A 26,832-nucleotide genomic window follows, 5' to 3' on the forward strand; every position below is an offset into this window, starting at 1 on the left:
TTGTGATGAAATGAGTTCCCGGTGAGAAGACCAAATGCTGTCTTTGAACCTACCAAGAAGAAGGCTTGTAAAACTCCACTATGGTATTTATGTTTCTTTCATGTATTATAATCAACAGAAAGATATTGTTTTAACCCAAGAACTACAAAGCGGAGAGAAGGCAGGATATGCCCAAGTTCCAGACGACCTCTTTGTAAAATACTTTACAAAAACCTCTTTTTGAACTCTTTTACGAACCTCTTCTTAGAAATGTTTTACGACCTTTTCTGTGAGCTGTTTACGACCCCGTCCCTTTGGAAGCAGCTGTTGACATGTGGTCAGGGAAAGTCCAAATAAAGGGAGAGGTGTGCAATCTTTCTCCAGAGCGTGCTGGAGACTGTACAAGAGTACAGACCAGACATTTCTCCTCAAATGGAGCCAAATTTAATTCTGTCTCTGTTTGATTATTTGCTTCTTGTCTTGTTTAATATATGTCATTGGTGTTTGAACCTGACACATACAGCAATGTTAATATTTGCTTACATGTCCCTTGGCAAGGTTCACTGCAATAAGCCACTTTTGGTAGCCATCCAAAAGCTTCTGGTTGAACTGTTGACCACTCCTCTTGACAAAACTGGTGCAGTTCAGCTAAATTTGTGGGTTTTCTGACATGGACTTGTTTCTTCAGCATTGTCCACGGGTTTAAGTCGGGACTTTTGGAAAGTCCATTCTAAAACCTTAATTCAAGCCTGATTTAGCCATTCCTTTACCACTTTTGACGTGTGTTTGAGGTCATTGTCCTGTTGGAACACCCAACTGCGCCCAACACACAACCTTCAGGCTGATTATTTTAGGTTGTCCTGAAGAATTTGGAGGTAATTTCATAGTGCCATTTACTCTCTGTAAAGCACCAGTTCCATTGGCAGCAGAACAGGCATAGAGCATAATACTGCCAGCACCAAGCTTGACAGTGGGAATGGTGTTCCTGAGATTAAAGGCCTCACTTTCGCTCCTCCAAAAATATTGCTGGGTATTGTGGCCAAACAGCTAATTTTTTGTTTCATCTGATATCACATGGACAAAGATAAGACCCTCTGGAGGAAATTTCTGTGGTCAGATGAAACAAACATCTAGCAATTGTGCTGCTGGTCCACTAATAGTACTAAAATTTAACGGTTAATTTTACTCATGTAACTGTTTTTATTTTAGTTTAGTTTATTTTTTGTTCAACTAAAAGTTTTTATATATTTATTTATTAAAAAAATAAATAAAGGGGATTATCTTCAACAGACCAGGTTGTCAATGAAATTAGATTGTTTAAATCACGGGTGTCAACCTAATTTTAGATGGGGGGGGCCCAAATGAAGAAAAATCTACTCCCAAGTGGGCCGGGCTGGTGAAATCACGGCACGATAATTTAAAAACAAAGACAACTTCAGATTGTTTTATTTGTTTAAAAATAGTACAAGCATATTCTAAAAATGTACAAATCAGAATGTTGTTGGGTTTGTTTTTTTTAAAACAATTTTTTTGTCGTTATTTATATTTTCTGAATAAATTATGTGATCATTTTTATCAGTCAACTCATTGGTGTTAATTTTCAACCATGACAAAAAAATGATATAAAAATCAAATTACTGGATGTTATTTATGTAGTTTGATCCTTTTCCTCATCTACAAGGATACAAATAATTGCTGTCGTGACATCTAGTGGACTTATTTAGAACAGCAGTTTCTTTCACTCAAAAATTTCAGGTTAATTTTTAAACAAACTCTTCCCGCGGGCTGGGTGAAACCTGTTGGCAGGCTTGATCCGGCCCTCGGGCCTTAGTTTGACACCCCCGAATTAAAGGGTTCTTTAAACCAGGTCCAGTCCAGATTATGTCCAGGTCAGGCTCATTAACACACACTTTTATTTATGAACACTCAAATTAGGGAACACAACAACAGATTGCATATAATCCATAAACAAAATTAGGTAAGACTTTAGTATGGAGAACATATTCACCATTAATTAGTTGCTTATCAAAGTAACAAAGACTTAAATTTACAGTCATTTTGACACTAGGGGAACATATCAGGGTTAGGGTAATGGTTTAGGTTAGGGTTACTGATAAGCAATAATTCTGAGGTTATTGAGGGACGACTCTTAGTTAATGGTTTACTGGTTGTATACTAAGGCCATGCAAAATAAAGTATTAGTAAGTACTTAATAATGACTAATTAAGAGCCAATATGTTACTAATTTGCATGTTAATAGGCAACTCATTAATGGTGAATGTGTGTTCGAAATTACATTTTCAAAATAAAAATTTTTGAACTTCCCATCTATTTATATGTTTTTTGGCTGTCATTATCGGTCTCAACCATATAACTTTCTAAAGTTCAAAAATGCTGAATAAATGTTTTAAAGAATGTAATACTCAGTGAATATCAATCGTAACGTGATTTGCATCTTCTTCTCCCCTCTAGGTTATAGTTTCCTGTCTGCACTGGTTTAAAAAAAAAAAAAACAGTTCGGCACAAACCAGTAAGAGAATCTTTTCCGGCCGTATCATCGGGTGGCCATTTTACTCCACGATGACCTCAGGAGCCAGGTTTAGGGCTGGGTCAGGGTCTTCTGGGTTGGTCAGTCTTCTCGGAGACGACGCAAGAGAAGGAGGGCCCGGCACTGTGACCATTTCTACGGTGACCAAAACCTACACTACGGAAGGATCTGGGCAAGCAAACAAAAGCTTGTCCTCTGCGTTGGCCTATTCTCCTGTTTTGAAGGACAGGAAGATCCTGACCAGCTCGTCAGCGGCTCACAATGAGGTTTTCGAAGGTTTGTCACAGTCGGATTTCGATCCGAGAACTATCAGTTGATACGTCAATTATTTGGAGAAATGATCAATTGAGGGTTTAATAAGACATTGAAGGTGTTGTCGTGTTACAGAGAGCTCAAGTACAGACTCGTCTCCGGTGTATTCCCGGAAGGAGTATGGTGAGTGAGTCACAGTGAATCACCCGATGAAGAATCTTGTCAATGTTTTAGACTGCCAATCAATCTTTTTTTTTTGTAGGCTCCGCAAAGGCGACTTCAGGTTCTGCCACTAGAGGGCGAATTCCCAGCCGAGGTAAACAGACAACTGAAAGAACTTAAACTTAGACTTCCTTTTATCGTCATTCAAATTTGAACTTAACAGTACAGATAAGAACAACATTTTGTTGCATTAGCTTGTTGTAAATGGTAAATGGGTTATACTTGTATAGCGCTTTTCTACCTTCAAGGTACTCAAAGCGCTTTGACACTATTTCCACAACCACCCATTCACACACTGATGCCGGGAGCTGCCATGCAAGGCCCTGACCACGAACCATCAGGAGCAAGGGTGAAGTGTCTTCCTCAAGGACACAACGGACGTGACCAGGTCGGTAGAAGGTGGGGATTGAACCAGGAACCCTCAGGTTGCTGGCACGGCCACTCTCTCCACCGCGTCACGACGTCCTCCGTTGTAATGCAGGATAACAGAGCAATGAGAACAGAATAGATAGAATGCCTTTCACTACACACAGGTACAATGAGATTAAAAGCAACTCCAGTATCAGTGGGACAGTCTAGAAATATGCAAAACATAGGAAGGAAAGAAAAGAAAAATAGTGCAAAAGGAGGTAAGGTGCACAGTCCAGTGGGAGGAATTGAGCGGATTAATATGATGCGTTTAATAGTCTTATGGCCTGAGGGAAGAAGCTGTTACAGAACCTGGAGGTTCTGTTACAGAGGCTGCGGAACCTCTTTCTAGAGTCCAGCAGTGAAAACGGTCCTTGGTGGGGTGGGAGGAGTTTCTGCAGATTTTCGGAGCCCTGGTCAGGCAGCGGCTTTTTGCGATTTCCCGGATAGGACGAAGAGGAGTCCTGATGATTTTTTTTCCGCCGTCCTCACTACTCTCTGCAGAGACTTCAAGTCTGAGGCACTGCAGACTCCAGTTCAGACAGAGATGCTGTTGGTCAGTCGACTCTCTATAGTGCCTCTGTAGAACGTGGTGAGGGTGCTGTGCGCTTTATAAGAGCTCCGGTGTGTAGGGATCAGGTATTTTAAAACTGTTCGATGTATGCCGGGCGGCATAGCTCGGTTGGTAGAGCTGCCGTGCCAGCAACTTGAGGGTTCCAGGTTCAATTCCCGCCTCCGCCATCCTAGTCACTGCCGTTGTTGTCCTTTACCCACCTGCTCCCAGTGCCAACCACACTGGTTTAAATGTAACTTAGATATTGGGTTTCACTATGTAAAGCGCTTTGAGTCACTAGAGAAAAGCGCTATATAAATATAATTCTATTCACTTCACTTATTTACATCTAAAATTGTCTGGCGGTTGTCACTTTGGAGAGACTACGTTGGAAGTTAACATTGAAATTCTACAGAATTTACCGATATATTTGCTACCATGAGCTTCCACAGCCGAGCATGGTGACGAAACCTTGAGAAGTAACGCAAAACAGCATTTTTACATATTTGATCCAGCCATGTCGCATATTTGCGTGACATAAAGCCTAATAAACGACTTAAAAAACTCTCAGCAGCGTAGGGCAGAATGTGGTTGGTCGTCACACTTGGTAGGGGCAGCGTGGCTCAGGTGGCAGATACACCTTATGTCACGCTTTGATAAAAGGATTTGGACTCAGATCCAGAGTTGGGACTTTAGACAGGCTTTTATTTTGACAATTTCCTTTTACCTCCCAAGTCAAGAAAAAACATGATCTATAATCACAAAAATAAACTACTCGGCGAAAAGGTTCCAGAAAAAGACGGAACAACCGAAAATCACTCAGAACGGAGGAAAACACAAAAGTAAAGACGAACTATTAACAGTATTTAACAAAAAACGCTCCAACAGGAGGACCAAAACAACATCTATGAAAATTTCTACACTACCTAATCTCATAAAGTATTTAACAAAAATAGTCACTCAAAAAGTTGAGGAATGAATGAAAAACTTTTAACTGAAACTTACCACTGCGGCTGAATAACTAAATAATCAAAATCACTCTGCTGAGGAGGAAGAAAGGAAAACTCAAAATACTCATAAAGGAGTTCAGGATCAAGGGACATAGGCACAAGACAAGGCAAGGCATGGACAAAGACATGGACGCTAGAGAGCACGAATAAACGAGACAATCTGGCACAGAACAAAGGAAGGAGCGAGCTTATAAACACATGAAGGTAATAGGGAACAGCTGGAAACAATCGGAGAACCGGGATGACGTCAGACTGATGACACAAAAGGAAAGGCAAGTGACCTGAAACGAGAGGAGAGTTACTTTTCAAATTAAAACCATAAGACAAAAACACCCAAAACAAGACATCCCTCACCGTGGTGTGACACCTTAGAGCTTTGACATTTATCATGTCATCATACATTGTTATTACCTCAATATTTGTCCTCTGTTCTTTTAAACAATGGGTTTGTAGCATAACCTTTAACCCTTAAACAGTGTGAAGGGAAAACTGTAGTTATTAGCCCAGGGTTCGCGCGGGTGCTTAAAAACCTTGAAAATGCTTGGATTTTAATGTTGTGTTTTCAAGGTTTGAAAAATGCTTTAATTTTAGGTGAAGTGCTTGTAAATGCTTGGAAATGTTCATCACATTTCTTGTCAGTCTGACTTAATAGGCTAATTGCAAAATGGAAATACAGTTTCCATTTTCCATACCAAGATATTGGTATCGGGTCAACCCTAGTTGTCAGGTTCAAACACTGATCTATTAAACAAGACAAGAAGCAAGGAATTAAACAGGGACACAATTAACTTTGGCTCAATGAGGAGAAACGCGTACACCTGTACCCTTGTACAGTGTTCCACGCTCTGACGAAAGATTGCACGCCTCCTCCTTTATTTGGATTTTCCCTGATTACATGGCAACAGTTGTTTCTAAGGCAAGGGGGTCGTAAACAGCCATCGCCTGTGTTAAAAAACAGTTCAAAGAAGATGTCGCCTAGATGGGAGTCTCATCCTGCTTCCTCTCCGCTTTGACAAAATATTTCTGTGGGTTACAACACATCAAAGAAACAGAACTCCTTCATGTTACTTCCCTTCCTACACAGTGGAGTTTCACAAGCCTTCTGCTTGGAAGGATCAAAGACAGCTTTCGTCCGGTCGCCGGGAACTCATTGAAACACAAAGTTTTGCGATAACTTAGATACAATTATTCTGACACTAGTACAAACAATTACATAGTTTGCTCATTCTATTTAGAGCATGTTGTATGGACCTTAGTTGATCAGGCCCATCAACATTGGATCATTCCTGCCAACAGAGAGGCTAGAACAGGACGTTGGTTCAAAACACACTTACATACTGTCGTCGCCCAGGTGTTGGTCAAACTTGACTAATGTCTACCCAAACCTGAACTCGAGGCAGTGGTTATGTATAGATCTTGACTAAGTATGGCACGGTATTAATGGTATGGTATAGAGGCGTAGATAGAATAAAATTATATTTCATATGTTTGCACTTTTAGAGAGTGAGATCCGAACCAGGCTCCAGAGTGCGTCTCCTTCAGCAAGCTGTGAGTGTCTCTCTTCTTTTCGAACTACGACCAATAGAATGTTGATGCTTTTGTATGTGAAGTAAGTTGTTTGACGGACAACTGTGCTTTGTAGGGACAGAGCTGGGTGATGTGAAACGTTTGCTGAAAGGAAGTACGGCCGAAAGCAGCGGCGCTTTCCAGTCCACCAACAACTCGCTGCCCATCCCCAAGAAGGGCACCGTAGAAACCAGGATCATCTCCGAGACAACCAGCGCCATTCAGTCTCCGAACAACTCGTTCCCCATTCCCAAGAAGACCAGTTTTGAAACTACGACCATGTCTGAGAGCACCGGTGTTATTCAGTCTCCCAACAACTCGCTTCTCGTTCCCAAGAACGCCGGCATAGCAACCAGGACCATGTCCGGGAGCACCAGCACCATTCAGTCTCCTAACAACGCTTTTCTAATTCCGAACAAGGTCAGTTTGGAAACAAGAAACATGCCTGAGAGCACCGGCAGTATCCTGTCACCTAAAAACTTACTGGGCACCCCCAGAAAGGCCAGTATGGATACACGGATCGTGACTGAGAGCTCCACTACAGGTTCAGACAATCAATGGCTTTACTGTCATCTTGACGTTTCCCTAGAACTATACAAAATATCCATCATTGGTTAACAGTTGCAACATGAGTGAGAGCTGATGTCTATGAACTCTTCTTGGGCACGACAGGTCTCTCGACAGTTCCAGACTTCTATGGTGGCGTATGGCCTGCAGGTGTTAACAGCAGCTACAGCTACAACACATCCCCCAGCAACCTAAACACAACTTCTAACATGTACCAATCAGGTCAGTCAACATTTTTATCACAAGGGTGTCTAAGTATCCTACAAAATTTTATTTTTTGTACTGTGCCTGAAATATTGATATTGCCTATACCAGAATGGATGGAATTGGAACACAACAGCCATTGCAAACTTTGTTTATCTAAGAAAAATATTGGAAATTGAACTGATTTACTCAGTACTCTAAAACAGCCAGTGTGTGTGTATCCTTGTATCGTAAGCTATTTGGAGACACCACAAACAGGGTTGAAAATTAAACAAGATTGTGGGTTCTTCTGACTACAAATATGCTCTCGTGGGCCCGGTAGTCTGGGTAACATGTCTTTTATTCTCATATAGCGGTAGGGTTTTGCTTTATAGCAAAATGTCTGTCAGTCTCATGCGTCTACTCACCAGTCACTCCAACCATGTCTCTCGTTCTGGCTGCTGCTAATACGGCCGACAGGTGATTCGATAACAAATCCCAGCTGGGCCATCTACTCACCTGCCCGCTAAACACGCCCCCCACCACGAAGATAAAACATACAGTGCAGAATAATGCTATCATTTATTTCCGCCTTGTGCTCTTACAGTATATTCTTTTAGAGGATTCTCCAAGAGCAGTAACTTTAGAAATACACTACTTTTTACAAATTTTACCAGACACATTAGGTATAGATTAGATTAGATTAGATAGTACTTTATTTATTCCGTCAGGAGAGTTCCTTCAGGAAAATTACAATTTTCAGCACAATCCCATTCAAGATCAGACAAACATTACAGGGAGACAGAACAGGATTGCTGACGGGTCTGCCGGCTTCCAGCGAACCCTTACAAAAAAGATGACATACAGGTAAACATGGGGGGCGGGGTATAGTTGCACAACGTGTCCGTATCGGATCAGTATTGCCGATACTCATACTTGCCAACCCTACCGATTTTCCCGGGAGACTCCCGAATTTTAGTGCCCCGCCCGAAAAACCATTCTCCCGAATTTCTCCCGATTTCCACCCGGACAACAATTTTGGGGGCGTGCCTTATGGGCACTGCCTTTAGCGTTCACTACAACCTGCCATTACGTCCGCTTTTCCTCCATACGAGCCGCGTGCCGGACAGTCTTTTACACACACACAAGTGAATGCAATGCATGCTTGGTCGACCGACATACAGGTCACAGTAGGGTGGCCGTATAAACAACTTTAACACTGTTAAAATTATGCGCCACACTGCGAACCCACCCCAAACAAGAATGACAAACACATTTCAGGAAAACATCTGCACCGTAACACAACATAAACAGAACAAATACCCAGAACCCCTTGCAGCACTAACTCTTTCGGTAAGCTACAATATACACCCTCCCCACTACCACCAAACCTCGCCCACCTCAAGACCTCCGATCTCCCAAATTCGGAGGTCTCAAGGTTGGCAAGTATGCCGATACTAGCCTGACTTTTATTTGGTATTGGAAAGAAAATCAGTGGTATCGCAAATCACCATCAACATAAAATAAGACAATAAAAGACAGTGAGCGTCATTGTGTGTTTTGGTATCTTAACAGTCTGCGTTATTCGTTTTTGATATTAACAGGTGGGGGAGTTCAGAAAAATATCAGCCTCAGCTCGTCCCCGATGCACGGTGGACTATCAGTCAACAGTACTGGTGAGTCTCTAGGACGATACGTCGTCGTTCTAACCCTGTCCGGATGTGTTCAGCCTCTGGTTTTATGCTTTACATTAGGGACAAAGTACGGTGTTCAGAATAACCTGACCGGCCCCAGTCCTCCTGTCTTCTCTCCCGTCGGAACCACCACACCAGTCGGTAAATCACTGAAGGCCAAACTCCAATCCACCTTTAATCATACAGCCTTGAATCACAAGAGTCTCAAAGGACAGATATGATTTTTTGCAGTTTTTTAAAAGGGGACATTTTTTCTTCTATCACCTTTTATGTGTGTTTTTTTTTTTTTTTGTCACAGGTTACGGTGTGCAGAAAAACGTCTCCGTCCCCAGCCCCAGCCCCAGCCCTGTAATTAGCACAACCACAACCACAACCGCAGGTAAGACTTGGTCAGGATTTGTTCGCCACTCACCCCAATTCTACAGTGAGCTAAGGCTGCAACTCACAACTATTTTGATGGCTATCATGTGCCGTAGCAATTAGTCGACTTGGATTAATCCAATCCAATCCACTTTAGAGTGGATTGGATTGTGATGTTGAGTATTGATGTTTAAATGTGAATTATAGCACAGTTAAACAACAGAAATTGCCAAGGCGTGGACTTTGGGGAGGTTTGTTTTCCCGTGGTGCAAAGCAACTGGACCGGACACAATGTGAAGGTAGCGACATATTTTAATTCTAACTCAAAAAAGGAAAAAACGAAAGGCGCTCACAGAGGAGGTACAGAAACTTGGCTATGAAACAAAACTATGACTACAACATAAACTATGGACATAAAACAAAACTTTGCAAACTATGGCATGAATAACAACACTTACGGGAAAAGAAAAAAGAGCATGGATCATCAGCATGGAGCAAGGGTGTGTAGAGAATGGTAGAGGGTGATGTCGCCAGGCTAACTGCCTGGCAACTGCCTGGCAACTACAGGCTTAAATAGGTGCAGTGCTGACAGGTGCGTGAGTCCAGACAAATCAGGTGCGTGAGCCGTGAACACATAATAGGTGGAAACTGATGGGTTAGCATGGTGACAAAACAAACAAGAGTGCCCAATGAATCCAAAACAAAACAGAACGTGACCACAAAACACGACAGAAATGTTTCCAAAGTGCTGCACAACAATATTAAACGGTAAATGGTAAATGGTTGTACTTGTATAGCGCTTTTCTACCCCTTTTTAAGGAGCCCAAAGCGCTTTGACAGTTTTTCCACATTCGCCCATTCACTCACACATTCACACACTGACGGCGGGACCTGCCAAGCAAAGCGCTCATCAGGACCCATCAGGGGCAAGGGTGAAGTGTCTTGCCCAAGGACACAACGGTCTTGACTAGGATGGTAGAAGGTGGGGATTGAACCAGTAACCCTCAGATTGCTGCCACAGCCACTCTACCAACTTTCTGCAAAGCCGTCAACATCAAAATATTATCCTTAGCTCCACCAATGACTGAATAAAAAACAAAGAAAAACAAAAAAAAATTAATCAATAAATAAATATAGAAACAATATAAAAATAAATATGATTAAAAATGTTTTTAAAGGATAAAACCAATTAAAACAATAAATCAAAATTTTAAAAACAGAAAGGACAGCAGAGGACCACACAACTCACGCAGTGTTAAAAGCCAAAGAATAAGAGTTGGTCTTAAGACAAGACTTATAACACTCCACTGTAGGAGCAGTTGAAACATGGAGGGGCAGAGTGTTCCTGAGCTTGGGGCCGACCACAGAGAAGGCCCCTGTCTCCCCTGGTTTTAAGTCTGGTCTTGGGCAGCAGTTGGAACTTGGAGGGGCAGAGTGCTCCAGAGCTTAGGGCCGACCACAGAGAAAGCCCAGTCCCCCCTGGTTTTAAGTCTGGTCTTGGGCTGTAAATAATAAACATATGTTTAATGTACGGTAAGATTTTTTGTTAAAATGCCAATAATGCTATTTTTTGTGGCCCCCTTTATTTAGGATAGTATAAAAAAAAAATCCAAAATATTGCTATCCGGACAACACTACTTCCTCTAGTCATTACCTGCATTTATTTAAGAGTATTTCCGTAGGTAATTCAATTACTTTTTTTGAAAAAGTAACGAAAAACTCTAGTTAATTACTTTTTTTAAAGTAATTTTCAAAAACGCTGTTGGCGACAAATATTAATATCCATTTTAGTCACCTCTCAAATTTTCCGTGAGACTCCCAAATTTCAGTGCCTCTCCCGGAAATCTCAACCATTCTCCCAGAATTTCTCCCGATTTCCAACCGGACCTGTCGTCACGTCCACTTTTCCTCCAGCCCAGTCACGTTATAACATTTACGGCTTTTTGGAGAGTGCACAACTGCACACAAAACAAGAAGGAGACTATTATATATGTCTCCATTATCCACAGGTTTATCTATAACCCGTAAAGTAGCCAGGCACGGATCTATTTCTCAGCTTGTTTATTCCAGCCAGCACGTTAATACACTGACCCGCAACATCCGGGATCCCATCATGCATTGCTCTAAAACTACGGCAAGTAGTAATATCCAAAAAACGGATATTGACAGAGAATAGAACGAGGATGGACAATTCAACCCTAAACTCACTCCTTTTTCCTGCAAATTAAATTTCACAGATGCTGCCCATACCTATGCTCCTTCAAAGGCTTTGCTACTGGCTGCAAAGCAATTCACTTTCAAATACAGACCTGGGCAGATTAAGGCCCGGGGGGGCACGTTAAGCTTTTCAATCAGGCCCGCCGGGCCTTCCCAAATATTTTTTTTTTAGATCTTTAAGATGGAAAGTATAGCTGCCATTATGATGTGCAGTCATGTTTTCTAAGTCTTCAACTATACAAAGTATTTCAATGGTTGGAATATATATTTATGGATGATATACCAGTTACTATGGTCATCTAATTAGTTACTATGGTCATCAAATTAGTTGCTATGGTCATGTACGTCACAGCAGTTCAGACGAGGAACCAGGCCGTGTGGGTGGGAAGCGTTTCCACAGCATCGGAAGGATATATTCATAACAAAGTTCTAAAGCTTAGTGATGTATCAGATTGTAGGTGTACCCTTCGCGTTCATATTTCACTGTTTGTAGCATTTTTGTTGCATTTCACTTGATTCTAAAATGCGTCGATTGACAAGGAGTGTGACATTCATATTTTGTCAATATTCAGTGTTTTACCGTTCATAGAAAAATGTAAAATTACATTACGTTTTTAAGGCAGTTTGTCGTAAAGTTTTTTAGCATTCAATCAGATATTATTGTGAGGTTTTGTATTAGTGTTACTGGCCCCCATACACATTTGTTTTCTCTAAATGTGGCCCCCAAGTCAAAATAATTGCCTGGGCCTGTTCAAATACCACAATGAGTAGAGGAGTGTTATGTGTGTGTATACATGTAAATAAATGAACACTGAAATTCAAGTATTTCCAAAATCTCCCGAATTCGGAGGTCTCAAGGTCGGCAAGTGTGATTTTAGTCGACAATTTTACTATTTTACGTCATTGTGTTCGGGTTGCAGTGCGGCCCAGCAGCCCCTCCGCAGACGAGTCTTTCAGCAAAGATTTCAAGTTTACCATGACAGAGAAGGAAAACGTTCCTGTCAAGAAGGAAACCGAACGACTGGTCACGACTAAAGACACGGGCAAGCAGTTTGTGTCCGCGGCTTCCGCCACGTCTGCCAGATCGTCCACTGGTACAACCTGAGACTTACCGCAAGCCTGCCAAAATACAGAGATGGAAATTACAGTGCGACTCATTTTATTCTACAGTGGAGTACTCGGATGACTCACTGTTGAGAGAGAAACGCAAATTTGCAGCCGCGACAATGCATGACGACAGAGACACTTCAGGTAGTTCAAACCTTTGCATTATTGATCACCCAAATTATTTATGGTTTTTCATCAATGCCGTTCTATTTTCCATGCAGGGGCGGCCTTCAAGATGTCCTCAAAAGAGGATGCTGGCTGTGCAGGTAAAGTAAAATTCTGTCTGACAAAACTGTAAAGAAACTGTAAAGAAGAAGGCAAATGTCCACACTGCAAAAACTGAAATCTAAGTAAGATTAAATATCTCAAATAAGGGTGATATTTGCTTATTTTCTGTCTGATAAGATCATTCTTCTCACTTAGCAGATTTTATGTTAGAGTTGTACTTGTTTTTGTTATGGTTAACTGAGGAAGATGACAGCAACAGACACTAGAGAGTGATTTAGCTCTGTAGATTTATTATATATTAACCATATATATAATAATCAAACAATATCAATATAAACTAAGGAAATGAAGTGTGAACTAGATCCAGGAGTGTGTATGGTGTAAGACTATGTGTAATATTTAACTGGAGGGTTTTACCGTAAATGTTGGTGAGAGCAAAAGAACACGGAAGTCCTTCGGGCAGGCAGATGATCCAGAGCAGGAGCGAAGAGACAAGATCCGTTTCCAAGCGGGAGGTCGAGATCCAAGGGGGCAGTCCGAGAAGCAGGGGAACGACGACGATGAATGACGAGACACACAGAAACGTCAAACACGGGAACGGAGGTTGAATGCAAACTGAAGACGATACTGCGGCGAGCGATGGCAGGTTGTTCAGGCTTGAGAAGAAAGCTTGATCATCACCGGCAGGTGTGCTGATTACCGGTGAATGGTTGCAGCTGGTGGATGCTGCAGGGTGCGGCCGTGGGCATGTCCCGAGGTGCTTTCACTTGAGCGCACAAACAGATGAGCGGTGTTGGCAGGAGTCTGAGCCGTGACAGTTTTAAGGGTTTTGGTCTCTGTAAGATTGAGTAAAACATGCTTGAAACTAGAATATCAACTGATGCAAAGCTGTGTCATCAACACTCACAAGTTTAAAACTACTTTTTAAAAGTAATCATTTCTTACTTCAAGCATGGAAAAAAAAAAAATCATGATGCCGAGCGCATATCATTACGTCAAGATAATGGCACTAGCATTTGCTTAATTTAAAAATATTTTTCAACATATTGAGCAAAAAGGTCTCTTTTTTTTTTCTACCAAGAAAAGTACACTGGTTATTAGTGAGAATATACTCATTTTAAGGTATTTTTGGGTTCATTGAGGTTAGCTAATTTTACTTGTTTTGGAAAGTCTTGACAAGCCAAATTTTCTTGTTCTATTGGCAGATAATTTTGCTTAATTAAAAAAAAAAATACACCTAATTTCTATATATTTTTTCTTGTTTTTAAACACTGACTTTTTGCAGTGTGGTTAAAGGTGGAATTGCCACAAAAGACATCTTAAGCTATTCAACACTCCACTGCCGTCTGGCGGTTAAAGTGGATAGCGCACCCCCACCCAAATTCGTCACGTTTCATGTGTCAGGTGAACCATCACAAATGGGGCCATGCGAATTTCCTTCCTATTGTAGACTGCAGTCCTGTGGAGAAACGTGGTCAGGAGATAAATACACAAGTAGGCTTGTTGTACAAACCCCAAAATCAGTGAAGTTGTGTAAATTGTAAATAAAAACACAATCCAATACTTTGCAAATCCTTTCCAACCTATATTCAATTGAATATACTCCAAAGACAAGATACTTAACGTTTGAACTGGAAAACCTAGTTATTTTTTGCAAATATTAGCTCATTTGGAAATTGATGCCGGCAACGTGTTTCAAAAAAGCTGGCATGAGTGGCAACAAGGACTGAGAAAGTTGAGGGATGCTCATCAAACACTTATTTGGGACATCCCGCAGGTGAACAGGCTAATTGGGAACAGGTGGGTTCCATGATTGGGTATAAAAGGAGCTTCCATGAAATGCTCAGTCGTTCACAAACAAGGATGGGGCGAGAGTCACCACTTTGTGAACAAATGTGTGAGCAACTTGCTTAAGAACAACATTTCTCAACCAGCTATTGCAAGGAATTTAAGGATTTCACCATCTACGGTCTGTAATATCATCAAAAGGTTCAGAGAATCTGGAGAAATCACTGCACGTAAGCAATGATATTACGGAGCTTCGACACCTCAGGCGGTACTGCATCAAAAAGCGACATCAGCACGTAAAGGATATCACCACATGGGCTCAGGAACACTCCAGAAAACCACTGTCAGTAACTAAAGTTTGTCGCTGCATCTGTAAGTGCAAGTCAAAACTCTACTATGCAAAGCGAAAGCCACTTATCAACAACACCCAGACAAGCCGTCGGCTTCGCTGGGCCTGAGCTCATCTAAGATGGACTGATGCAGAGTGGAAAAAGTGTTTTGTGGTCTGATGAGTCCAGATTTCAAATTGTTTTTGGAAACTGTGGATGTCGTGTCCTTCGGACCGAAGAGGAAGAGAACCATCCGGATAGTTATAGGCGCAAAGTTCAAAAGCCAGCATCTGTGATGGTATGGGGGTGTATTAGTGCCCAAGGCATGGGTAACTTACACATCTGTGAAGGCACCATTAATGCTGAAAGGTACATACAGGTTTTGGAGCAATATATGTTGACATCCAAGCAACGTTATCATGGACGCGCCTGCTTATTTCAGCAAGACAATGCCAAGCCACGTGTTACAACAGTGTGGCTTCATATTAAAAGAGTGCGGGTACTAGACTGGCCTGCCTGTAGTCCAGACCTGTATCCAATTGAAAATGTAAGGGACAATATGATGCCTAAAATACCACAATGCAGACCCGGACTGTTGAACAACACGTCTAAGTTTACATACACGACTATTTTGCCACATTGTTTAGAAGTCAGTTTCAAATGACATGCATGTAGACTTAGACTTACTTTATTGTCATTCAAATTTGAACTTTACAGTACAGATAAGACCAAAATTTTGTTGCATTAGCTTGTTGTAGTGCAGGATAAAAAATGCCATAAAGTGCAGATATAAAAAGAATTAGCTCTGCTGAGGCAGCGGGAGGTGTAAATGTCTGTCAGGGCGGGGAGAGGGCAGCCGACCATCCGCTGTGCCGCCTTTACCACTCTCTGGAGCCTCTCCCTGTCTGCAGCGGTGCAGCTGCCGTACCATGCTGCGATACAGTATGTCGGCAGGCTCTCAATGGATGAGCGGTAGAAGGTCAGCAGCAGGTTGGAGTCCAGCTTGTAAAGGTGCATATATAAATAAATAGATTACTGTACAGACAAATATATCACACTTTTCCATATGCACCCACGTTTAGGGATGTATGTTATATTGTCTTTATATTCCAGCAAGATAATCTGTTTTTTGGGGGGAATTGAGGGGATTATTATGATGCGTTCAAGAGTCTTATGGCCTGAGGGAAGAAGCTGTTACAGAACCTGGAGGTTCTGCTACGGAGGCTGCGGAACCTCTTTCTTGAGTCCAGCAGTGAAAATGTCTAATCAATGTTGTATCAATGTCTTGTGCCTGACTTCGAAATTCCTTTCGGCCCTTATCCTCTCATTTGGAACATGCATAATTGCAGGGTAGAGGAACTATTTGAATCCAGACTGTGAGGCTAACCAGTACTAAATCGTGCTGCTCGCATTTTGTCTATTAACTTTCATCAAAATTGAAATGAACTTGAAAAAGTCTTTACTTTCAGACATGTGCAACGATGCCCCCTGCTTCGGTCTGAGCCGCTGCTGCCGCTGCAGCTGGTGGAAGTGGCTGCTGGGCCTCCTGCTCAGCCTGCTCTTCCTCCTCGGTCTCCTCTTCGGACTCATCGCCCTGAGTAAGAGAAGATCTTCATCTTTTTCGTTTCCGTGTGCCAAGCGTGTCTCAGTCTCATCTCTCCGGTCTCTCAGGTGAAGAAGTGAAACGTCTCAGGAAGCGAGTTGATGCTCTGGAGGCCATCACTGGCACTGCGTCGGCGAGGTCCAGTCGCCTCTCTGGGGTCAACATTGACAACCCCCTGGAGTCCAAATACACTGACAGGAGTTACTCCAGGTCCAGTTATGATAATGGCATTGGTTTAGCAGGGGGATCTGAGGATCTGCAGAAAACAGTCCAGCAGTTGGTCCAATCTGAACTCCGCTCTGATGCATTTAGAGGTCAGAAATTCCCAAATTGACTGTTGTCATCTGCTCAAATGGGGTCATCTTTTGATGAATTCAGCAAATCTTTTTTTTTCAGCCTCAATAAAGGGAACTAAAGGCGACCCTGGAATTAAAGGTTTTTGCAGAACTCATATTCATAGTATCGTTAAATTTTTACCACATTAATAATTTTTTTCACAGGGGATGCAGGCCTTCTCGGGCTAAAAGGTAAAACTTTAATCAGTCTCAATATATGTCTTGATTATTTGATACACTATCGATAAACATTTAATAAATATCTTACAGGTGATAGTGGATTCCCTGGTATGCCAGGTAAGAAGACACAGTGTCGCTCATTTTTTTATGTTTTATTATTTTTAATTTGAATTGATATTTTATCAAGCAATGTATATACCATGTATAAGTTTCAAGTTAAAATACATTGATGGCATAAGTCAGAGCCATTCCCAGTGAGGATTGGACTCCGCCCAAGCTGCCCTTTGTCACCGATTCTGTTCATAACTTTTATGGACAGAAGTTCTATGCGCAGTCGAGGGGATCCGGTTTGGTGGCTGCAGGATTAGGTCTCTACTTTTTGCAGATGATGTGTTCCTGATGGTTTCATCTGGCCAGGATCTTCAGCTCTCACTGGATCGGTTCACAACAGACTGTGAAGCAACTGGGATGAGAATCAGCACTTACAAGTCCGAGTACATGGTTCTCGCCTGGAAAAGGGTGGAGTGCCATCTCCGGGTTGGGGAAAAGATCTTGCCCCAAGTGAAGGAGTTCAAGTACATCTGTCTTGTGGGAGGGAAGAGTGGATCGTGAGATCGACAGGCGGATCAGTGCAGCGTCTTCAGTAATGCGGACGCTGTATCGATCTGTTGTGGTGAAAAAGTAGCTGAGCCGGAAGGCAAAGCTCTCAATTTACCGGTCAATCTTCGTTCCCATCCCCACCTATGGTCATGAGCTTCGGGTTATGACCGAAAGGACAAGATCACGGGTACAAGCGGCCGAAATTAGTTTCCTCCGCCAGGTGGCGGGGTTCTCTCTTAGAGATAGGGTGAGAAGCTCTGTCATCCGGGAGGATCTCAAAGTAAAGACAGTGCTCCTCCACATCGAGAGGAGTCAGATGAGGTTGTTCGGGCGTCTGGTCAGGATGCGGATCAGTGCAGTATTTGCATTGATGTGGACTGTACATCAGTCCGTCATGGTGAAGAATTAAAATTAATAAGATCGTGGGTACAAGTGGCCACACTGACTCTCCACCGTATGGTGGCGAGGCTCTCCCTCAGATATAGGGTTGTTTCCCTTGTCGAGAGGACTCAGATAATGTGGTTCAGTCATCTAAACCGATTGCCCTTCGGACTCCCCCCTGGAGGGGTTTTCAGACTACGGTTGACTGTAGGAGGCTACTGGGTAGACCGACGCTGGTCTGGGAATGCCTTAAGATCCCCCAGGAGTTGCAAGACAAAGTAGCAGAAAGGATGGAAGTCTGGGCTTCTTTGCCTGGGTTGCTACCCCCACAACCTGACCTTGAATAAGCAGAATAAGATTTATGGATGGAGTTTGAAAGTTCCACAGAGCGGCTGGATTAAAATATTGAATTAAAGAGGTACACCTGCTAAAGGGACCAGTGAGTGTACACATATGTTATTTCCTCAGGTCTTCCTGGTCCAGCTGGAACAGAAGGACCAAGCGGTGCGAAGGGAGCTTCAGGTAAAGAAATGTTAACAGTCTAATGAAATGCATCGCCAAGTTTGCCTTCATAGCTAGAAAACAAATATTTTGTTGTACACTGTGGCTCTCGCTGTTATGCTTCGCATTAGTGATAGATCATAAGTTTCTGTGAATGACACAATGATTAAATCTTCTCTGTAAAACGGTGAACCAGGTGTGGACGGCTTTCCAGGACTCGAAGGGAAAACTGGCCCTCGTGGAGAACCTGGACCACCAGGTTTCGGACAAAAGGGCGAAAAAGGTAAAACGTGTCGAACGTTTTCTTTCCTGGAGTTGATCAGTTTTTAAGACTTCAATCTGATATTTATAGGATCACCGGGTGAACCAGGTGTTCCTGGACTCATGGGTCAGAAAGGTATGGTTGAAGGCCGTGCTTGGCCTGATCGAGTAGTTATGATGCATACTGCCGCAGGTAGCACAATATTCATATTGTATATGACGATCCAAATTAATTTGTGGCGGCCGATGTACGGGATGAATTGACAGCTGACATATTTAGAAATGATACCCTTATTACAATTTGTTCTCAACAGGTGTTCCTGGTCTAAAGGGTTCAAAAGGGGATTCTGGAATCCGTAGTAAAGGTAATATCGATTATCTTGCATTGACATAGGATTTATATTGTATACAGAACAGTCCGTGCACAAACCAGCATATGAAGGTATATATGTATTTGCGGTCAATATCAAGTAACAAACGCAGGCATCTTTAAAAACAAACAGAAGAGAACTTAGGAATATTGATGTCATACAGAATATATTGAGCGACTAAAGAGGTATTTTGGCTCTGCGGGTTTAATTGGTTCCGTGACGGACCTTGTAACTCAAAATGTAACGGTACGGGAGGGAGAAGACGGCACAGAGGCAGGGGTGTTGTTTATCCTTTGGCGTATTAATTATCAGGATGAAATGACGTGTGTATTTAAACAAAAGACTTGGTTTGAGACCATGTGATGCGTCTATCGGCAAGGTACGTGTTGAGAGGAATGTGGAAGTCCGAAGAAGGCGAGGCTGGCTTGGAAGTCCATGGGCAGGCAAGAGGTCGAGGGCAAGAGAGAGACGTCAGGCTCCGTGGGCAGGCAGGAGGTCGAGGGCAAGAGAGAGACGTCAGGCTCCGTGGGCAGGCGAGAGAGGTTGAGGGCAAGAGAGAGACGTCAGGCTCTGTGGGCAGGCGAGAGGTCTAGGGCAAGAGAGAGACGTCAGGGTCCGTGGGCAGGCGAGAGGTCGAGCTCTGGGGAGGCAGCAAGAGATCCAGGGAAAGTCCGGGGAAACAAGACACAGCTCAAATCCAGGGAAAAGAGGCATACTGCGGGGCGACGAAACAGGACACGAGACGATGAGCACAGAGGAGCGAGAATGCACATGAAGAGGAGCTAGAGACATGTGGGCTTTCTGTACGATACAGACGGCTGAGTTCTGGCACTGGAACGCAGGAAGCGCTGGTTTAAGTAGTGTGCGGCGCCCTCATCAGGATTAGGTGTGTTGATTGATGAGTGAGCCGGAGAGGGGCGCACATGGGTGTGTCCAGAGGCGCGCACTGAAGAACAGGCAGCCGCATGCGCTCGAGGGGTAACACAAAATACTTGTAAATCAATCAATCAATGTTTATTTTTATAGCCCTAAATCACAAAGTGCCTCAAAGGGCTGCACACGCCACAATGACATCTTCGGTTCAGAGCCCACAAAAGGACAAGGAAAAACTCACAACCCAGTGGGACGTCAATTTGGATGACTATGAGAAACCTTGAAGGGTAGACCGGATGCAATGGACTTCGAGTGGGTCTAACATAATATTGCGAAAGTCAAGTCTATAGTGGATTTAACATAATAGTGAGAGTCCAGTCCGTAGTGGGGCCAGCAGGAGACCATCCCAAGCAGAGACGGGTCAGCGGCGCAGAGATGTCCCCAACCGATGCCCAGGCGAGCGGTCCACCCCGGGTCCCGACTCTGGACAGCCAGCATTTCATCCATGGCCACCGGACCTGAGCCCCGCTCCCCCTCCCCTTCCACAAGAGTTATTTGGGCAGAAGAGAAAAGAAAAGAAAACGGCAGATCCACTGGTCTAAAAAAGGGGTCTATTTAAAGGCTAGTATATACAAATTAGTTTTAAGATGGGATTTAAATGCTTCTATTTGTGTGAGGTTTCCCTCCTATGTGGGGTTCTCCTGGCCGACAGATCTTCGGGAGTCCGGTGGACAGTTTGACTAAAGTCTTTCTACTTTGCATAAACACCCAGGGGTGGCTAGCTTTCCAGGAATATACGTTTGTCTATGGACGTGTGTCCCTCCCTGGCTCTGACTCCAACCGCGTGTCTCGCACCAAATGCTGCTAATAAGGGCGACAGGTGACTAGAAAACAAGTCCCAGCTTGGCAATCTACTCATCTGCCGCTGTCTTCGAGGCCTGTCCTTACACATCCTGCTCCGCGTCAGGCCCGCAGATCACGCCCCCTCCACAACTTGTATCTCAAATTAACGTTCTTCTAATGGATTTATTATAATCTTTGCAAGCTTGGTAACGTTTGCTGTGGTCTGGAATAACATGGCACACAAACAATTATGATAAATGCAGCAAATATTGTGTCATAAGACATGTAAATATAAATTAAACACACAAATACGTCAGTGAAGGAAATTAAATGAGCTCAAATATACCTACAAATGAGGCATAATGATGCAATATGTACATACAGCTAGCCTAAATAGCATGTTAGCATCGATTAGCTTGCAGTCATGGATTGACCGAATATGCCTGATAAGCATTCCTGCATATCAACGAAGCTCACCTTTGTGCTTTCACGCGCAGCATAAAATGTTTGGTGGACCAAATGAGACAAAGCAGTGGCATAAAACAGGTCTTTCCGTGGCAGCATCGGAGAAAGTTCTACATGTAAACAAACAACGGTGAGTTCAAGGACCACTGAAATTAGTAGGACAAAACGGTGCTTGCCAAATAATCTCATCAGTGAAGCATGTATAACATAATCAGTGGGATTTTTAACCATTAGGAAGGTTTGTGTCATGTTTGTCCTCCTACAGAAACCATATCAAAACAAAAAAAACTTTTTTTTTCTTCATCTTTTTCCTTTTTCACACATCTGAAAGAGGTTCAGGGAGCCACTAAGCTCGACTGTTGTTGAAAGTTCAGGTATTTGTTGACTAATGGGTTCATGTTTTAAAGGTATGCCAGGACTTGATGGGCTCCCGGGCCCTGCTGGACCAAAGGGCTCCAAAGGAAGTCCAGGTGAGGAGAAATGTTTTTCATATATTCCCCGACTATAAAAATATTCCATCGCACGGCATCTTAAATGCGTTATTTTCTATCAAAACGTGTGCCACGGCCATGTTTTTACTGAAAAGTCAATTCGCCACAAATTACAGACAGGCCCTTTTCTACGTGCATACAAGTGCACTGTGTATTTAGTTGCTGAGGTTAAGCATTTTTAAGGAAAAATTGTGCTTTTTTTTTTGCGATTTTTGCCCGACATCCACATTACTTATATAAGGATTGTGGCCTAACATAACCAAAAATCCTGATCATAATTAAAGATAAAATTAATTTTGTATTTACTTTCCTTAAATATCTAAATGTATTCATATTTTCTTCATGTCATATTATGCTCCTTCCAGTGCTATTGTTTGTAGTTTGTGTTTGTATCCAATCAGAATTCAGATATGTAGTTTATGTTGGCATGCTATACCAAATCTGCCGGAAGCCTTCAGAATCAACAATGCGGGCGTCTGTGCACTGTAAGTGAACGGGTACATACAGTTGATATACAGTTGCGATAGCCAATCAGATCCAGAGTTGTTGTCAGTAAGGCCTTTGAGCTGGCCTTACGTTTAACGTGACATTTACGCACCCTGTGATTGGATACTCACCCGGGTTGTTAGCGGATGAATTTAAGAACACATACAGTTGATAGACAGTTGCGACAGCCAATCAGATCACAAGTTATTGACAGTACCTGTTCTGTTATAACTAAAATTTGTAAACTCATTTTGTTTATTGCTTGTCGTTTAAATAACATTCTTACATGTGTATTTGTGAGGTGGCGACTTGTCCAGGGTGTACCCCCCCTTTCGCCCGATTGTAGCTGAGATAGGCACCAGCACCCCCCGCGACCCCAAAAGGGAATAAGCGGTAGAAAATGGATGGATGGATGGACATGTGTATTTGTCGCCATCATGTGGTCAGGGCAGGCAGTATGTATTTAAGAAGCGTGCACTTTGAATCACACTTTATTGACCGGAAGTTGAATATGTCAAAACGGGTACTATGGTGTGGTTTGTTTTCCTGGAATGCAGAGGAAAGTGACGGGACATGGTGTGAAGGTAAAGACATATTTTAATTTATGTATAAAAAAAAAGTGCAAACTAAAGGCGCGCGCAAGGCGGAGAACAAACTTGGCTAAAAAACAAAAACTACCACAAAAGCCAAAACTATGGATATGAAACAAAAGACTCGCTAAACGTGACATGAATAAACAAAACTTACTTGGAAGGAAATGAGTGGAGCGACTGCCTGGCAACTACAAGCTTAAATAATAGTGACATAATTAACGAAGGTGCGTGAATCCTAAACAAATCAGGTGCGCGAGTCCAAATGAGTACAGGTGAACTAATGGGTCGTCATTGTGACAAAATGGAGCTTAAACAGGAACTAAATAGAGTCTTAAAGGGGAACATTATCACCAAACCTATGCAAGCGTCAATATATACCTTGATGTTGCAGAAAAAAGACCATGTATTTTTTTAACAGATTTCCAAACTCTAAATGGGTGAATTTTGCCAAATAAACGCCTTTCTGTTTATCGGTCTTTTAACGATGACGTCAGAACGTGACGTCACCGAGGTAACACACCCGCCATATTCATTTTCACATTACAAACACTGGGTCTCAGCTCTGTTATTTTCCATTTTTTTGACTATTTTTGGGAACCTTGGAGACATCATGCCTCGTCGGTGTGTTGTCGGAGGATGTAACAACACTAACAGGGAGGGATTCAACTTGCACCACTGGCAAGAAATCTGCCGCCAGACCCCCATTGAATGTACCAAAGTGTCTTCACATTTGACCGGCGGTGCTAAAGCAGACATGGCACAGAGATGTATGGATAACCTGCAGATGCATTTGCAACAATTAAGTCAACGAAATCACAAAGGTGAGTTTTGTTGATGTTGTTGACTTATGTGGTAATCAGACATATTTGGTCACGGCATGACTGCCAGCTAATCGGTGCTAACATGCTTCGCTAATCGATGCTAACATGCTATTTACGCTAGCTGTATGTACATTTTAAACTAAATACCTACATTTAATGCGAAACAAACACTTACCAATCGACGGATTTAAGTTGCTCCAGTGTCACAAGATGCGAAAGTCCTGATCGTTTGGTCCACACATTTTACCGGCGATGCTAATAAGGCAGCCAAGTTATGGGCCACTTCATTAGGTACACCCATGCTATGGCCGAATAGCGTCAATAGCTATTCACTCAATAGCTTCAATTTCTTCTTCAATTTCGTTTTCGCTCTCTGCCTCCATACTCCGACCATCTGTTTCAATACATGCGTAATCTGTTGAATCGCTTAAGCCGCTGAAATCCGAGTCTGAATCCGAGCTAATGTCGCTATATCTTGCTGTGGTAACCGCCATGTTGTTTGTATTGGCAGCACTGTATGACGTCACAGGGAAATGGATAGTGGTTTCGAAGATAGCGAAAATAAGGCACTTTAAAGCTTTATTTAGGGATATTACGGGACCGGTTAAATTTTGAAAAAAACTTCAAAAAATACAACAAGCCACTGGGAACTGATTTTTATTGTTTTTAACCCTTTTGAAATTGTGATAATGTTCCCCTTTAAACCAACAGAACATAACGAAACAAAATGTGACCACAGAACATGACAGAATAAGCCAGGCAGAGAAATTTACGGTGTGTTTTATTCAATTGCCGATGCGTTTTAATTTATTTTTAAATTGCCAGATTTGTACACTGTTGATGGGGTTTAAATGCACAGTAGGGTGTAAATGTGTTCCTGTATAGTATTTCTCCAACATACACTTGTAAAGAAGATAATGTTATGACTGTCTTAAGTTTCCAATACTTTCTACAATTCTTATTTATTTGTGATAGAGTGATTGGAGCACACTCTTGTTGGTCACAAAAAAAACATTCATGAAGTTTGGTTCTTTTATGAATTTGTTATGGGTCTACTGAACATGTGAGCAATATTTGGTTACATGTCTCTTGGCAAGTTTCACTGCAATTAGGCACTTTTGGTAGCCATCCACAAGGTTCTGGTTGAATTTTTGACCACTCCTCTTCATAAAATTGGTGCAGTTCAGCTAAATGTGTTGGTTTTCTGACATGGACTTATTTTTTCATCATTGTCTACACGTTTTACGAAGCCACGCTGTTGTAACACGTGCAGAACGCGGCTTGGCATTGTCTTCCCGAAATAAGCAGGGGCGTCTATAATAACGTTGCTTGGAATGCTCCAAAACCTGTATGTACCTTTCAACATTAATGGTGCCTTCACAGACGTATAAGTTACCCATGCCTTGGGCACTAATACACCCCCATACCATGAGTTAATATTTGCAAAAAATAACCAAGTTTCTCAGTTTGAACATTAAAATATCTTGTCTTTGCAGTCTATTCAATTGAATATAAATTGAAAAGCATTTGCAAATCTATGTATTCTGTTTTTATTTATGATGCCAACTTCACTGGTTTCGGGTTTTGCAAAATGTACTCACCGTTTTTAGTGAATAATCACAAAAAATGGTTGTATTAACCTTGTATGAACATCAAACTATTTTGCATGAAAAATAGTTTGATGTTCATGCAAGATTAAACTCTATCTTAACGGCAGGTAGTTACAGTACCCAAAACGAGTGTTTTACACACATGCATACGTGCAAAGCTGAGTGAAGAGACTCCGACCGGTGTGCTTGCTGGTAAATTTCACTTCAAAATAAACCTAACTGTAGTTCAGGTCAAACTGTTTCCAGGTTTTGAGCAAACAACGTGCATTTAAGTAAAACATAAAAAATAAAAACATTTTCATGTATATGAATGACATTCTGACAATGAAATTGTACCTGTGTAATTTAATCTTGTTTACCCCCCAAAAAATGAACTGACAGCAGTAATTTATCAACCATCTGTCGTTGGGAAAGTCATCATTATAGTTACTGTAATTATTAATAAGGATACTTTTCTAAATGATTCTGATGTGTATTAATTCTCCCTAATTACCCATCCCTGCAGGTGTCGTTGGAGTTCCAGGACAGCCTGGTGCTAAAGGTACTGTCTTATCTCCTGACCAGGTTTCTAGACAGGACTGCAGACTACAGTAAAAAGGGAATTTATATGGCCCAATTTGTGACGGTTTACCTGACACATGAAACGTGTCAAATTTGGGTCGCTATCCACTTGATCCGCCAGACGGCAGTAGAGTGTTGAATAGCTTAAGATGTCTTTTACACCTGAATAGACCTTACCGGGAAGGCTGAGGAGTGTGATCCCACGATACATGGAACACACCTTCTGGTTCCCCTTCTTAAAGAGAGGAAACACCACCCCGGTCTGCCAATCCAGATGCTGCAAAGGCTTGTCAACCAGGACAGCCCCACAGCATTCAGAGTTCCTGCCCGGAGTTCCTTAAGGAATCTCATCCACCCCCAGGCCTTGCCACCGAAGAGCTTTTTAACTACCTCAGCAACCTCAGCAGAAATAGGAGAGCCCACCACTGATTCTCCAGGCACTGCTTCTAGGAGTTGGTGGGATTGAGGAGGTCTTTGAAGTATTCCCTCCACCGATCCACAACATCCGCAGTCAAGGTCAGCAGAACACCATCCCCACCATACACGGTGTTGACAGTGCACTGCTTTGAAGCCGTCCGGAGGTCGTTTTCTATTACTTCCCCGAACTCCTCCCATGTCCGAGTCTTTGCCTCCGTGGTCGCTGAGGCTGCACACCGCTTGGCCTGTCGGTACCTGTCCGCTGCCTCCGGAGTCCTATGACCAAAATAACCCGATAGGACTCCTTCTTCAGCTTGACGGCATCCCTCACCGCCGGTGTCCACCAACGGGTTCTAGGATCACAGCCATGACAGGCACCGACTACCTTGCGGCCACAGCTCCAATCAGCCGCCTCGACAATAGAGGTGC

At 42.6% G+C, this 26,832-nt stretch overlaps 2 protein-coding genes across 2 annotated transcripts in view; one reads left to right on the forward strand and one right to left on the reverse strand.

Moving 5' to 3' along the window:
* Positions 1-26,832, forward strand: part of LOC133557341 (collagen alpha-1(XVII) chain-like) — a 73,530-nt gene that overhangs the window by 11,065 nt on the left and 35,633 nt on the right. The window contains exons 2-24 of the mRNA XM_061907740.1: positions 2,452-2,803; positions 2,915-2,962; positions 3,042-3,095; positions 6,473-6,520; positions 6,615-7,082; positions 7,211-7,327; positions 8,893-8,964; positions 9,043-9,123; positions 9,281-9,361; positions 12,480-12,653; positions 12,730-12,810; positions 12,888-12,932; positions 16,481-16,609; positions 16,683-16,928; positions 17,011-17,049; positions 17,115-17,141; positions 17,220-17,246; positions 18,579-18,632; positions 18,808-18,894; positions 18,964-19,008; positions 19,187-19,237; positions 21,832-21,894; positions 25,931-25,966. Coding sequence (XP_061763724.1) covers positions 2,560-2,803; positions 2,915-2,962; positions 3,042-3,095; positions 6,473-6,520; positions 6,615-7,082; positions 7,211-7,327; positions 8,893-8,964; positions 9,043-9,123; positions 9,281-9,361; positions 12,480-12,653; positions 12,730-12,810; positions 12,888-12,932; positions 16,481-16,609; positions 16,683-16,928; positions 17,011-17,049; positions 17,115-17,141; positions 17,220-17,246; positions 18,579-18,632; positions 18,808-18,894; positions 18,964-19,008; positions 19,187-19,237; positions 21,832-21,894; positions 25,931-25,966 — 2,317 coding nt within the window. The 5' untranslated portion in view covers positions 2,452-2,559. The remainder of the gene's footprint in view (positions 1-2,451; positions 2,804-2,914; positions 2,963-3,041; positions 3,096-6,472; positions 6,521-6,614; positions 7,083-7,210; positions 7,328-8,892; positions 8,965-9,042; positions 9,124-9,280; positions 9,362-12,479; positions 12,654-12,729; positions 12,811-12,887; positions 12,933-16,480; positions 16,610-16,682; positions 16,929-17,010; positions 17,050-17,114; positions 17,142-17,219; positions 17,247-18,578; positions 18,633-18,807; positions 18,895-18,963; positions 19,009-19,186; positions 19,238-21,831; positions 21,895-25,930; positions 25,967-26,832) is intronic.
* Positions 4,774-26,832, reverse strand: part of LOC133557349 (serine/threonine-protein kinase 10-like) — a 128,210-nt gene continuing 106,151 nt past the window's right edge. The window contains exon 19 of the transcript XR_009807751.1: positions 4,774-5,253. The gene's annotated coding sequence lies outside the window, so the exon portion shown is untranslated. The remainder of the gene's footprint in view (positions 5,254-26,832) is intronic.

This window comes from Nerophis ophidion, linkage group LG01 (genome assembly GCF_033978795.1).
Source record: "Nerophis ophidion isolate RoL-2023_Sa linkage group LG01, RoL_Noph_v1.0, whole genome shotgun sequence".
NCBI classification, from domain to species: Eukaryota; Metazoa; Chordata; class Actinopteri; order Syngnathiformes; family Syngnathidae; genus Nerophis; species Nerophis ophidion.